Source organism: Osmerus mordax, chromosome 21 (assembly GCF_038355195.1).
Source record: "Osmerus mordax isolate fOsmMor3 chromosome 21, fOsmMor3.pri, whole genome shotgun sequence".
NCBI lineage: Eukaryota > Metazoa > Chordata > Actinopteri > Osmeriformes > Osmeridae > Osmerus > Osmerus mordax.
In genome coordinates this window covers 13,381,127-13,395,600 of record NC_090070.1, presented here as the reverse complement: position 1 = coordinate 13,395,600, position 14,474 = coordinate 13,381,127, and the positions used below count along the sequence as shown (strand labels likewise).

The window sequence follows — 14,474 nt, the reverse complement described above, 5'->3', positions numbered from 1 at the left end:
CAGCGGTTCGTGTGTGAAACATCAGTTTGTAGAACATGCATCACATGGACTTAATTTGTGAGACAAACGTAGCTCACTAGAATGCTACACACTCCATGGGTAAACAAAGCTATAGAAACTACCCTTATTTAAATCAGAATTTTTCAATTGGTAAATCAAACTATCACTCAAATTAGAGCCAATCATCGTGAGTATCATCAAATCAACATTTATTTGTATAGACCTTTTTACACGCAAGCATGTCACAGAGGGCTTCACATACACCCATAGAACTACCCCTCAACCAACCTAAACCGTCAGGGAAGTCAAGGAAAAACTCCCAGAAAAACTCCCTACAGGAGAGTGTGTGGAGGGGGGACAGAGAGGGGAGAGCAGGGATTAGAGAATGCCAGGAGCAGCTAACAGTTACAGTCATAATAGAATGAGATCCCCACCGGTCAAGTGTGGACTAGTGCAGCAATTTAACAGAGCAAGAAAGGGTATTTGATGCAGACTAGACTCTAAGACAGCGCTAGCCCGCCTCGGTTGGAACATGAACTCTGTTCCAGGGAGAGAACTCTAAAATAAGTTATATTTATATAATAAGGGTGATGATGCCCCGTCCCCCGTTGTCACCAACTAGTAACGGAAACTATAACAATAACAATATACAGTAACAGGTTTACTTTATTTGTAAAATCTAGATGTTACATGTAAAAGTTACATGTGATACACACAAACAAACACACACCCCAGGTTTACATAGAAAGTACATACACACACTTACATCTAACAGTCATAGAATTGACTAAACAAGAAAGTTTTTAACCTGATTTTGAATGTCGAAACAGTATCAGCCTCCTTAATTGAGACAGGTAATTTGTTCCAGAGAAGAGGTGCTCTATATCAAAGCTAAAAAAAAGCATTTTGTGTGAGAGAACTAACACGTAACTGCTACTTAACGAAAGTTGTTCACCTGTCTTACTCAATATTCGGAAGTGATGCGTGCAAATAGTGAATGCCACAGCCTAAACTTTATAGGAATACGTTGGCGAGTCTCAGCTACAGGATTGAGAAAACGGCTGACATTTTCAATTTGGGACTTTTTTCGCAATAATAACGTGTTATTTAGGGTCATACTATTATAAAGAATACAAAGCATTCAGCCCACCGCACATTAGGCTTCACACTGTGAGGTGTTTTTACAGCACCTCACTAAGGCTTCACAGTGTGAGGTGTTTTTACAGCACCTCACTAAGGCTTCACAGTGAGGTGTTTTTACAGCACCTCACTAAGGCTTCACAGTGAGGTGTTTTTACAGCACCTCACTAAGGCTTCACAGTGTGAGGTGTTTTTACAGCACCTCACTAAGGCTTCACAGTGTGAGGTGTTTTTACAGCACCTCACTAAGGCTTCACACTGTGAGGTGTTTTTACAGCACCTCACTAAGGCTGTGTCAGGTGTTGTTTTGTTGCTCTTTCTGAAGATAAAGGTAACAAGATGTCTGGAGCACTTCTTATCCAGGTGGTAGATGTTTCTCTCATCTCCACACAGTGTGGACAGTTTGACTGCTGTTGTCTTCTATCCTCTTGTAATCATATACTCAAAGTTCAGATTCCTCTTATCTCCATATAGTGTCACAGTGTTACTTGACTAAATGTCTACTGTTGTCATTTGTAATCATGAAAACTGGTGTTTTCTTCTTCCTTGATTCCAGAAGTGACTGAGAAGGCGTTTCTGCGTGTCGCCATCACCGAGGTGTTGCCAGGGGTGACACTAGATATTCTAGAAGAGTCCTTACAGTCCCTTGGGGTGGAGACACAAGGATTTATAGTTCATCAAGGAAGCCGATTGGCTGGCAGTGTCAGCGTTGAGGCCAATTCAAGCTGGAAAACTCCTTGCTGCTTGGAGGCTGAGATGTAAGTACTGCAGCACAGGATTCAACCACACCCCAAAGTGATCAGAAATATAGAAACATCCAGAGTCCTGATCCAGAATCTGTCTGACCATCAGCCACAGAGCACTTTTCATAGAAACAACTGCCATCTTTAGGCAGCTCTGATGGTCTACATGATAGTATGTCTGTAGTCTGTCCCCAAACCAGCATGGACACACCAGAGGAGCAAGGACCAGTCACCAACACAGCAGCTCGACTACAAACACTTTATTACAAATATTGCTGGACAGGAATTAATGTGTTGGCAACATTTTATAAAATTGCCTGCACCTCATCAATAGCTTCAGATTTGGCATCTCTGAACACAAATACAATTTACATTTCTACAACCCTATTTGACACATTTAGTCATTGAAACTGAAATAGAAACAACAATCAGCACTGATGGGATTTCTCTCCATGATGTTTCTTCATGTGTTGACAAAGATCTCTCCACATTGAAGCATTTTTTACATTCCTGACACTGATATTCTTTCCATCTATCATGGATCCTTTTGTGATCAAGCAAACAGCACTTATCTGTTAAACATTTTGTGAATATTTGACACTTGTATTGGTTTCTCTCCTGTGTGTGTCCTCATATGTCTAACTAGATGGTGCTTGCGACTGAAGTTTTTTTTACATTCTTGACAACTATGTGCTTCTCTGTTTTTTGTCTTATTCTGTCTTTTCTTTGATTTAATCGTTTCTACAGAAAGCATCACTCCTCCATGTTTCTCCTCCTCCAAACTCTGAGCTGCAGGACAGTCTGGAGCTACAACAGAAAGGGGCTGAGAGTCACTGCCTGGTTCTGGTGCTGCAGAGTCTTGTACATGAGGCTCTGCTTTGATTTGCTCCTCAGTTGTGTTGGTGGGTAGAGAGTCTCCTTCTCTGTCCTCCACCTTAACAATCTGGACAAGATGTGAACATTCAACAGAGCCCTTTGGATCAGAGTCATGTTTCACACTGGAAGGCTGCTCTTCCTCCTGACTGGTCCACAGCTCCTGTTCCTCTTTAATTTGTGGGGGCTCTGGGAGAGAGAGCTGCTGCACATCTAGAGGAAAGAGAACAGTTATATTTAGCCACCATCTAGGGACAGAAGAGACAGCAGTTACATGTGGCCTGCTTCATTATTCTACAACCTATCATGTCTCACAGTCACCAACATAACTAATTAAACACTTTGTAAAATGGAAAGGAACTTCTCATCTAATGGGTCCTGACCACCTCGGTCAGGGAGCAGTCTGTGTTTACAGGGTTAGTCAGGGAACAGTCTGTGTTTACAGGGTTAGTCAGGGAACAGTCTGAGTTTGCAGGGTTAGTCAGGGGGCAGTCTGTGTTTACAGGGTTAGTCAGGGAACAGTCTGTGTTTACAGGGTTAGTCAGGGAACAGTCTGTGTTTACAGGGTTAGTCAGGGGGCAGTCTGTGTTTACAGGGTTAGTCAGGGAACAGTCTGTGTTTACAGGGTTAGTCAGGGAACAGTCTGTGTTTACAGGGTTAGTCAGGGAGCAGTCTGTGTTTACAGGGTTAGTCAGGGAACAGTCTGTGTTTACAGGGTTAGTCAGGGAACAGTCTGTGTTTACAGGGTTAGTCAGGGAACAGTCTGTGTTTGCAGGGTTAGTCAGGGAGCAGTCTGTGTTTACAGGGTTAGTCAGGGAACAGTCTGTGTTTACAGGGTTAGTCAGGGAACAGTCTGAGGCTTCACTGAACGCTTTGACGAGGAGGAAAATGATGTCATATGCTACTGCCTTCACAGTCCCCAGATCTCAGCTCTCTGTAACACCCAAGTGAGCTTTGTCATGTCTCCCTCCCCCCTAAACACACAGCAGAGTATCAGAGTATAACATGAAGGTATGAATATCAGACCTATTCGTTGTAGTTTGATCTTAGGTTGAGTAAAAATGTGCAACAGCCGTTGGAGCTGCACGCTCTCCTCCTTGGAACGAGAGATTTCTTCCTGGTACCCTGCAAACGGTTTCTCAGCGGCCCAGTAAATCTTCAAAGCTGCCGTTGTCAGTATTTCACCAAAAAGTTCTCTTATCTCATTTAATTGAGACATTTTGATGTTTAAAAACTTGGACTCCTTGTTAAATCTAGGATCTGTGGTTTCAGACTGCAGTCCTTGGAGCAGCTCTTCCTCCTGACTGGTCCACAGCTCCTGTTCCTCTTTAAACTGTGGGGGGTTCAGGAGAGAGAGCTGCTGCACTTCTAGGGACAGAAGAGGCAAGACAACAGTTAGATGCAGCCTAACATGTCTGGCAGTTAGAAACCATGTGATCAGGTGTGAGGACACACTGGATGGTGTCAAGAAGGGCTGTTGTTGTGATGGAGTTTCCAACGTTGAAAATTCCTGGAATTTTGCAACCCTTATCCAAGCCGACTGGGGTAATCTTAGCGCGGGGCACAACTCCATGATGTGAACCTTTGCATATAAAGGTCATTAAATGCTGCGATATTCTTGTCCTTCACATCTCAGAAAAGGTTTATTTTTTGCAAAAACATTGCAAGTGTACGGTTTTAGGTAGGTTATTACAAATGTAACTCGTGCATGCAGTCACACAGATATAGCCTACATGTTTAGAAACATTTCAGAGAAAATATACTTAATATATTTTATTTACTTTCAGATAAACATATGTTACTATGCCTGAGGTGGTTAATATGGTCATCAGCGGTTTACTCTTTCTCCTGAGGAAGCAATAACAAACCGCGAAAAATCATACAGTTTGCACCCGTGGATGTAATGTATTAATGTTTACGCCGTTTGCGTAGCCGCTCTTCTTTGCCCTCCATTGTCAACCACGCACGGGCAGACGATGTGCAGCAGCGCCCTCTGCGGTCACAGTTTCTGATGGGTCACAGCTTTCGGTGCAACACCGGGTACCATCTTGTCAGTCTGCTCTCGTGGCTAAATTCAGGATCATTTGGGCTTCCTGAACGTTGCTACCTCGTTCCACAAAGAGTTGCGTTCTCGTGTCACCCTACCTGATCGGTGTCGCTGCATCTCCGGTGGAGTAACAAAGTCCAACAACCGTTTTAACCGTGCGCTCTCCTCCTTGGAACGACATATTTCCTCTTTGTACTCAGCAAACGTTTGTTCAACTGCCCCGAAAATCTCCAAAGCTGCCGTTGTTAGTCTCTCACGGATAAATCCTCGAAACAAGTCTAGTTTTGACATTTTGGTGGAGTAAAAGTGATACTCTGCACAAGATGGTTAGCTAATAGCACCTGGGTCCGTCCTTAGTGTTAAAAAGTAGCGACTCACAACTCCTGTCGGATGTGAACAACATCGAGCTTCTTTTTACTTCCGGGCAGGCTAGTCTCAGGAAGCGCATACATGCGTCGTTTACTGAACCAACGCATTGTCAACAACTATCAGCTAATGTCCATAGATTTCAAAGTGTGGAGTGTAGAAAATGAGACAACCTCCATTAAAAATTATTTGTCGTTCTTCCTGAGCCCGAGTTGTGTTTTCAAACAGTACAGTGTTGAACTAATATCGGTCCCGGTATATAGTGGCAGGGGGCACCATTAAACAGATTTCAAAGTAAGAGCTGTAGTTATCCAATTTATGTTTTATTAAAGTTAAATTAAAGTTACCAGATCGTCAAAAAATATATAGGCTATCGCTTTTAAGTTATCAAAGCAACAGGCAACTACAGCATTTATGGCCAAATGTTGACCAAATAATAATCTGTCAGTTGTATTGAAATCTACAGAACATATGAAAAAATACTAATGGAACAACTATATTACAAAGCAGTTCTGAAGCACGATTCACACCTTGTCCTTTCCCTTCTCTATTCTCAGAAGGTGATCAGTCTGGTAGATTAGATACCTGTTCTAGATGGGTATGCTTTTCCATGGGTATGCACAGTTCCAACCTCCTTGTTAAGTTTGCTGACGACACAACCATTCTGGGCCTCATCTCTGGCAGTGATGAGTCAGCCTACAGAGAGGAGGTTGACACCCTGACATCATGGTGTCAATAGAATAACCTCTCTCTCAACGTCAGTAAGACCAAGGAGATGATTGTGGACTATAGGAGGCGGCAGGAGGAGGAGCATGCACCCCTACACATCAATGGATCCGAAGTGGAGAAAGTTAGCTGCTTCAGGTTCCTCAGGGTGAACATCAGCAATGATCTCACCTGGTCAACGAACAAGGTGGTCAAAGCGGCCCGGAAACGCCTCTTCTTCCTGAGGAGACTGAACAAGTTTGGCATGGACTCAGTCATCCGCACTAACTTATACAGATGCACTATAGAGAGCATACTGACTGGCTGCATCACAGTGTGGTATGGGAGCTGCACAGACAGGGACCGCGTAGTTTGGTCCGGTCTGCTGAGTTCATCATTGGCAGGAAGCTCCCAGCCCTACAGTACACCTACCACACACGTTGCCTCAGTAAAGCAGGCAGGATCCTAAGAGATTGTTACCACCCATCATTCAGTCTTTTTACCCCGTTGCCTTCTGGCAGGCGATACCGTAGCATTCGGTCTCGCACAAGCAGACTGGACAATAGTTTCTATCCAAGGGTCATCAGGCTTCTGAATGGACATTGATATGGACATTTTTTTATTTGTCAGGGACAATGCAGCGCACATTATTATATACATAGATAATGTTGTAGATGTGTTGCATAAAAGGTTTTTAGCCAATAGGCTAATTTGCAACCCCAGTCCCTGGTCAGACCTTTCTAAAAAGTTAGGCAAATACAATTTACTGCATAGTGTGAGTTACACAATCATGCAGCAGATGCAATATATTAGTATATCAACATTTCACAGATTCATGACCACATTACACACAACAGCACATCACGTAACAACACAATACATTACAACAGGGACGTAACAACACAATACATTACAACAGGGACGTAACAGGGGAGTCAGATGGCTGAGCGGTTAGGGAATCGGGCTAGTAATCTGAAGGTTGCCGGTTCGATTCCCCGCCAGGACCGATGACATTGTGTCCTTGGGCAAGGCACTTCACCCTACTTGCCTTGGGGGAATGTCCCTGTACTTAATGTAAGTCGCTCTGGATAAGAGCGTCTGCTAAATGACTAAATGTAAATGTAAATGTAACACAATACATTACAACAGGGACGTAACAACACAATACATTACAACGGGGACAACAGAGGCACACTGTGTGCTCCTGCCTTTATGGACCTGACTTAGTGGCTACATGTTTGTTTTTCTTTCAGCCAGTGTTTCACCTTTCTATTGAATGTTTTCAGTTCGGTTTGTATTTTTATTTCAGTTGGTAAATTATTCCATAAATGGGTCCCTATCACTGAAAAACATGATTGGCTGAAAGTGGTTTTGCGCACCTCTACTATGCAGTTGCCACCCACTGCTCCCCTAGTGGCCACTGTTCTTGTATTTGTTTTTGTCACAAAAGGACAGAGTACGGCTGGAGCTAAATTATTGCAACATTTAAAAGTCAGTTTAAGAAAAGCGAACTTCATAAAACTATCAAAATTAAAAAGCTTGTATTTCTGTAAAATCAAACAGTGGTGCCACATAGTTGGTTACTGATCCATTATTTTCAGTGCCTGTTTGTGTAATGATGTGATGGGTTTGACAGTTGTCTTGGAAGCTTGACCCCATACAGTAACACAGTAGGATAAATGAGAAAGTATCATGGCATGAAAAAAGAGTAACGCTGCCTTGACAGGTATGTGATGCCTTATCATTCTGAAACAGTTCAGATTTGTCCGGACAGTCTTACAGAGTTTGTTAATGTGTTTGTTGAATTTGAGGTGGGAATCCAAAATAATACCAAAAAATAAATAAAAATAACTTCCTCTATTGCCCCTTGGTCTATTTTTATAGGACACTTGGCTTTCCCTCTTATAGAGAAGCACATAGATACCGTCTTTTTGACGTTGAGCGTCAGATGGTTATCTTTGAGCCACTGGGATATACCCTCCATTTCCTTGGTCAGGGTCTCTGCTGCTGCACTTGCTGTCCTGGCTGATGCATAAATTACTGTCGTCAGCGTACATTTGACAGTTGGCTGACTGACAGCATGTTGGTAAATCATTTATGTATAAGCTAAAGAGCAGAGGTTTAGGTCCTACACCCTACGTTTAGGTGTAGGATGGTTTAGGTCCTACACCCTACGTTTAGGTGTAGGATTATTTTTGGTCCTACACCCTAAGTTTAGGTGTAGGATGGTTTTGGTCCTACACCCTACGTTTAGGTGTAGGATGGTTTTGGTCCTACACCCTACGTTTAGGTGTAGGATTATTTTTGGTCCTACACCCTAAGTTTAGGTGTAGGATGGTTTAGGTCCTACACCCTACATTTAGGTGTAGGATGGTTTTGGTCCTACACCCTACGTTTAGGTGTAGGATGGTTTTGGTCCTACACCCTACGTTTAGGTGTAGGATGGTTTTGGTCCTACACCCTACGTTTAGGTGTAGGATGGTTTAGGTCCTACACCCTACGTTTAGGTGTAGGATGGTTTTGGTCCTACACCCTACGTTTAGGTGTAGGATGGTTTTGGTCCTACACCCTACGTTTAGGTGTAGGATGGTTTTGGTCCTACACCCTACGTTTAGGTGTAGGAGTGTTTAGGTGTCCTGCACAACATGAGTTCAGCAGCCCTTTCCCTCAAAAGTTACTTCCAGAAGTGTCTGAGAAGGCGTTTCTGCGCGTCGCCATCACTGAGGTGTTGCCAGGAGTGACACTAGATATTCTAGAAGAGTCCTTACAGTCCCTTGGGTTGGAAACATACAAGGATTTATAGTTCACCGAGGAAGCCGATTGGCTGTCAGCGTTGAGGCCAATTCAAGCTGGAAAACTCCTTGTTGCTTTGAGACTGCAGCACAGGATGCAACCACACCCCAAAGTGATCAGAAATGTAGAAACATTCACTTTCCTGACAACTCCTGTGTGTGTGTGTGTGTGTGTGTGTGTATCTGTCTGACCATCACCCCGAGAGTCCTGATCCAGGATCTGTCTGACCATCACCCCAGAGTCCTGATCCAGAATCTGTCTGACCATCACCCCCAGTGTCCTGATCCAGGATCTGTCTGACCATCAGCCCCAGAGCACTTTTCATAGAAACAACCACCATCTTTAGGCAGCTCTGATGGTCTACATGATAGTATGTCTGTAGTCTGTCCCCAAACCAGCATGGACACACCAGAGGAGCAAGGACCAGTCACGAACACAGCAGCTCGACTACAAACACTTTATTAAAAATATTGCTGGACAGGAGTTAATGTGTTGGCATGCATAACATTTTATAAAATTGCCTGCACCTCATCAATAGCTTCAGATTTGGCATCTTTGAACACAAATACAATTTACATTTCTACAACCCTATTTGTTGACACATTAAGTAATTGAAACTGATATAGAAACAACACTCAGCACTGATGGAATTTCTCTCCATTATGTTTCTTCATTGGGTTAGGGTTAGGGTGTGTTATGTGTTGACATATTTGGTTGAAGGTTGGTTTAGGTCCTACACCCTAGGTTTAGGTGAAGGTTGGTTTAGGTCCTACACCCTAGGTTTAGGTGAAGGTTGGTTTAGGTCCTACACCCTAGGTTTAGGTGAAGGTTGGTTTAGGTCCTACACCCTAGGTTTAGGTGAAGGTTGGTTTAGGTCCTACACCCTAGGTTTAGGTGAAGGTTGGTTTAGGTCCTACACCCTAGGTTTAGGTGAAGGTTGGTTTAGGTCCTACACGCTAGGTTTACATAACATCAGTTCAGCAGCAGCCCTTTCCCCCAAAATGGTCTTTGTTTCATGGAAAGATGTCAACATTGTGTGTGTGTTGTCATATGCCTAATGAGAACACGTTTGTAGCTAAATCTCTTACTACATTCCTGACACTGATATGGTCTCTCCCCTGTGTGTGTCCTCATGTGGACAAATAGACTTTGTTTACTGTTAAACAACTTACTACATTCCTGACACTGATATGGTCTCTCCCCTGTGTGTGTCCACATATGGACTAGTAGTGTGTGTTTACTGCTAAATCCCTCACTACATTCCTGACACTGATATGGTTTCTCACATGAGTGTATTGCCATATGGGCAAGTACATTTTGTTTACTGCTAAAGTTCCTACTACATTCCTGACACTGATATGGTCCCTCCCCTGTGTGTGTCCACATATGGACTAGCAGAGTGTGTTTACTGCTATAGTTCTTACTACATACCTGACACTGATATGGTTTCTCACACGTGTGTGCCTTCAAATGGGCAAGCAAATTGTGTTTTGAGATAAAGCTCTTATTACATTCCTGACACTGATATGGTCTCTCCCCTGTGTGTGTTTTCAAATGGCGAATCAAATTTTGCTTACTACTCAAGCTCTTACTACATTCCTGACACTGATACGGTCTCTCACATGTGTGTGTCCTCATATGGACAAGTAATTGGGTTTTAGTGCGAAACATCTTACTACATTCCTGACACTGATATGGTTTCTCCCCTGAGTGTGTTCTCATGTGTTTAAGAAGAGCACTTTTGTCAGCAAATTGTCTCTTACATTGTTGACACTGATGAGGTTTCTCTGTGTGACTTCCCTGTGGTCTATTGTCCCTTGGACGAGCCTCATTGTTTTGTGTTCTGTTCTGTAAAAGCATCATTCCTCCATGTTCCTCTTCCTCCAAACTCTGAGCTGCCGGACAGTCTGGAGCTACAACAGAGAGAGGCTGAGAGTCACTGTGTGGTTCTGGTGCTGCAAAGTCTTGTACATGAGGCTCTGCTTTGATTTGCTCCTCAGTTGTGTTGGTGGGTAGAGAGTCTCCTTCTCTGTCGTCCACTTTAACAATCTGGAAAACATGTGAACATTCAGAGGAGCCCTTTTGATCAGAATCATGTTTCACACTGGAAGAAGTGAAGATGGAGTCTGTAGTTTCAGACTGCAGTCCTTGGAGCAGCTCTTCCTCCTGACTGGTCCACAGGTCCTGTTCCTCTTTAATCTGTGGGGGCTCCGGGAGAGAGAGCTGCTGCACATCTGGGGGCAGAAGAGACAGCAATTAGATGTGTCCAGGTTCATTATTCTTGGTGTAAAAAGTTTGGAGTAAAATCATTAGTATGGAAGCAAATCAGTGACATAATGTTTCGAATTTTAAAAGGCATTGAATACTTAATATTAAAATTTAAACACTGCCGAATTTGTTGGTTTTTAATTAACCTCTTTAAAATGGAAAAAAAATCTGATCCATCTGATTCAGTAAATCAGGTTGCTCAAATTCGAACAGTAAATTTCAGATCCCCAAAATAAAAAAATAACAATTCAAGTTTCAGAAATGTAAATACCAAAAAATTCAGGCTGCTCAAATTTGAATGGTGAAATAAATAAAACAAATCTGGGTAACCCGGATCTTGCAATATTTTTTTTCTCCTCGGGCCCCTCTCATCCAGGTTTCGCTGCAGGCAGTCATACATGCAGATCAGTCATCCGATCACAGGCTGGGGTCTGAGGAGAGAGGTTGGGTCTGAGGCAAGCAATACCTTGGTATCCCAGCTCAAATTAGACCAGTAAAATTCAGATGCCAAAAATGCAAACAAATCTAATAATAGAGCCAAAAGAAAAAAACACTGGGTATCCCAGATCTTGCAATCAGAATATTTTGTTAAAAAAGATTTGGGTTCAAATTTTCTGGATCTGAATTTCACCATTTTAATTTGAGCAGCCTGAATTTTGTTCTTTTAGAATTTCTGAACCTTGAATTTTGGGATCAGAATTTTTTTTTACGTTGAAATAAATTAATATTTAAATATTAAAAGAGGTGCATTTAAAACCAACAAATTCAGTGGTGTTTACATTTGAATATTGACCCGTTAAGAAATAGTGTCGCACATATGTGATCGCTTGAATGCGGGTCTCACAGCGTAATGTCGCATATATGCGATTTCGAACATTACAATTGAATATTTTCCGATAGACAAAAACTATGCGAGAAACGGTTTAGTATGGTTTAAAAATGTACTAATGAGAAGGCTAACAAGTAACAATAGCATGGTAGTAGCATTGCTACAAGTATTATGCTAGGTAAGTTAGCCCAGAAGCTAACCAAAGCTAGCTAACTCCTGTTTCGGAATAATAACTTACGCTGTGGGGACCGTCGGAAATATTTAGAACTCACGCATCTAAAAGGTTAAGTATTCAATGCCTTATAAAATTCAAAACATTATCACAGATTTGCTTCTATACATTAGCAAACAAACAAGTATTCATAATAACTCTAGGCTGTATTTATGTAACCAGGGAAAACCCAAAGCTGCTTATGACCCTTTGGTATATTTGAGGTTGTTGGTATAACGTGAGGTCTGGGACCCACGTCTGGAGAATGTGAGGTCTGAGACCCACGTCTGGAGAACGTGAGGTCTGGGGCCCACGTCTGCAGGAGAATGTGAGGTCTGGGACCCACGTCTGGAGAACGTGAGGTCTGGGACCCATGTCTGGAGGAGAACGTGAGGTCTGGGACCCACGTCTGAAGGAGAACGTGAGGTCTGGGGCCCACGTCTGGAGAACGTGAGGTCTGGGACCCACGTCTGGAGGATAACGTGAGGTCTGGGACCCACGCCTGGAGAACGTGAGGTCTGGGACCCATGTCTGGAGGAGAATGTGAGGTCTGGGACCCACGTCTGGAGGAGAACGTGAGGTCTGGGGCCCACGTCTGGAGGAGAACGTGAGGTCTTGGGCCCACGTCTGGAGGAGAACGTGAGGTCTGGGGCCCACGTCTGGAGAACGTGAGGTCTGGGACCCACGTCTGGAGGAGAACGTGAGGTCTGGGACCCACGTCTGGAGGAGAACGTGAGGTCTGGGACCCACGTCTGGAGAACGTGAGGTCTGGGACCCATGTCTGGAGGAGAATGTGAGGTCTGGGACCCACGTCTGAAGGAGAATGTGAGGTCTGGGACCCACGTCTAGAGGAGAACGTGAGGTGTGGGACCCACGTCTGGAGGAGAACGTGAGGTCTGGGACACACGTCTGGAGGAGAACGTAAGGTCTGGGACCCATGTCTGGAGGAGAACGTGAGGTCTGGGACCCACGCCTGGAGGAGAACGTGAGGTCTGGGGCCCACGTCTGAAGGAGAACGTGAGGTCTGGGGCCCACGTCTGGAGGAGAATGTGAGGTCTGGGACCCACGTCTGGAGGAGGGACGTTAGCTAGCAAACTATATAAATACTTAAGACATCAGACACTTAACCATGAGGTCATATGCAAGTAGTAAGGGTTCTAGGCACAGCCGATTATAATAAAGTTTTGAACATCAAACCTATTCTGTGTAGCTTGACCTCAGGTTGAGTAACAACGTCCAACAACCGTTGCAGTTGCATAATTTCTTCTTCGTACTCAGCAAACTTCTTTTCCACTTTGACGAAAATCTCTAAACCTGCTGTAGTTAGTTTCTCATGGAGAACCAAGTGTAGTTTTGACATTCTGTCTTTTGAAAACTCCTGGGTGAAGATGGAGTCTGTAGTTTCAGACTGCAGTCCTTGGAGCTGCTCTTCCTCCTGACTGGTCCACAGCTCCTGTTCCTCTTTAATCTGTGGGGGCTCCGGGAGAGAGAGCTGCTGCACATCTGGGGGAAGGAGAGGCAAGACCCAAATAGACGTTTTAATTGTTTTGTTTTCTTCCACCAGTGCAGCCAGTCATGAAGACAAACCCAGGAAAGCTGATACCATAGAGAAGATGGCTTTATTTATAGAACATTATTATTAGCTCTTTAAAATATCCAAAATAGCTTTTTCAATTGCAGTTAGTAGCGATACTTGTGGACTGAGATTTTCTGCACTAAAAATCTTTGGTCCATGATGTCAGATGGGTTATGATGGGATCATTACATTTAGTCATTTTGCAGACGCTCTTATCCAGAGCGACTTACAGTAAGTACAGGGACATTCCCCCTGAGGCAAGTATGGTGAAGTGCCTTGCCCAAGGACACAACTTCATCTGGCACGGCCGAGAATTGAACAGGCAACCTTCTGATTACTAACCCGCTTCCCTAACCGCTCAGCCACCTGACTCCCCATCATACATCATGTACTGAGTTTTGCATCACTGAGAGCAAACACTAGATGAAAGAATCTAGATAAAGTGTATAGAATTGAAGAAGAACAACCTGAGATAATATGAAGATGTCTGCTCTTTTCTAGCTAAAGTTACAGAGGGGATAGTGTGAAATAGGGAAACATATATTGTACTCCTCACTGACATTGACAACAGCTTCAATAAATATTTATTAAATACAAAACCCGTTAGGTGTAGATTGATCTCCGGTTTAACGTCCAACCGTGGTCGTCGTGCGCTTTCATCGTACTTGGTAAACGTCTTTTCAACGGCTCCGAAAATCTCTAAAGCTTCTGTTGTTAGTCGCTCTATAAGAAATTCTCGAAACAAATCTAGTTCCGACATTGTTAAACTGGAAGACTTTCTAATTTTGTTCCACTCCCGCTTCCAGCACGTCGTTTTATGTCCTACTTTTCTGCAAGTTACATCGAATCTACTACGGTATTTTTCATCCCAGTCAACAACACGGAAGTACCCCGAAAGACTTTAAGTGTAGTTTTTCAAAATA

General features: G+C 43.4%; 2 protein-coding genes across 2 annotated transcripts; both read right to left on the bottom strand.

Annotated features, from left to right (window-relative positions):
- Positions 1-2,128: 2,128 nt before the first annotated feature.
- On the bottom strand, positions 2,129-5,357 carry LOC136965090 (zinc finger protein 853-like). The gene is given in 4 exon segments (XM_067259090.1): positions 2,129-2,489; positions 2,491-2,969; positions 3,783-4,124; positions 4,902-5,357. Coding segments are annotated over 4 exon segments (1,236 nt in total). The 5' UTR covers positions 5,095-5,357; the 3' UTR covers positions 2,129-2,267.
- Positions 5,358-9,118: 3,761 nt separating this feature from the next.
- LOC136965093 (zinc finger protein 300-like) lies at positions 9,119-14,408 on the bottom strand. Its single transcript, XM_067259093.1, has 3 exons — positions 14,152-14,408; positions 13,173-13,478; positions 9,119-10,901 (listed from the first exon to the last, which is right to left on the bottom strand). Exons 1-3 carry the CDS (start codon positions 14,309-14,311, stop codon positions 9,694-9,696), a joined length of 1,674 nt encoding a protein of 557 aa, XP_067115194.1. The 5' UTR covers positions 14,312-14,408; the 3' UTR covers positions 9,119-9,693.
- Positions 14,409-14,474: the final 66 nt, after the last annotated feature.

What these genes read in the sequence shown, in the direction of transcription:
- LOC136965093 (XM_067259093.1), bottom strand. Translation starts at nt 14,311, where the DNA reads ATGTCGGAACTAGATTTGTTTCGAGAATTTCTTATAGAGCGACTAACA. An exon ending in GATCAATCTACACCTAACGG is followed by an intron (nt 13,479 to 14,151) that starts GTTTTGTATTTA and finishes TCCTTCCCCCAG; the next exon opens with ATGTGCAGCAGCTCTCTCTC. An exon ending in GGTCAAGCTACACAGAATAG is followed by an intron (nt 10,902 to 13,172) that starts GTTTGATGTTCA and finishes TTCTGCCCCCAG; the next exon opens with ATGTGCAGCAGCTCTCTCTC.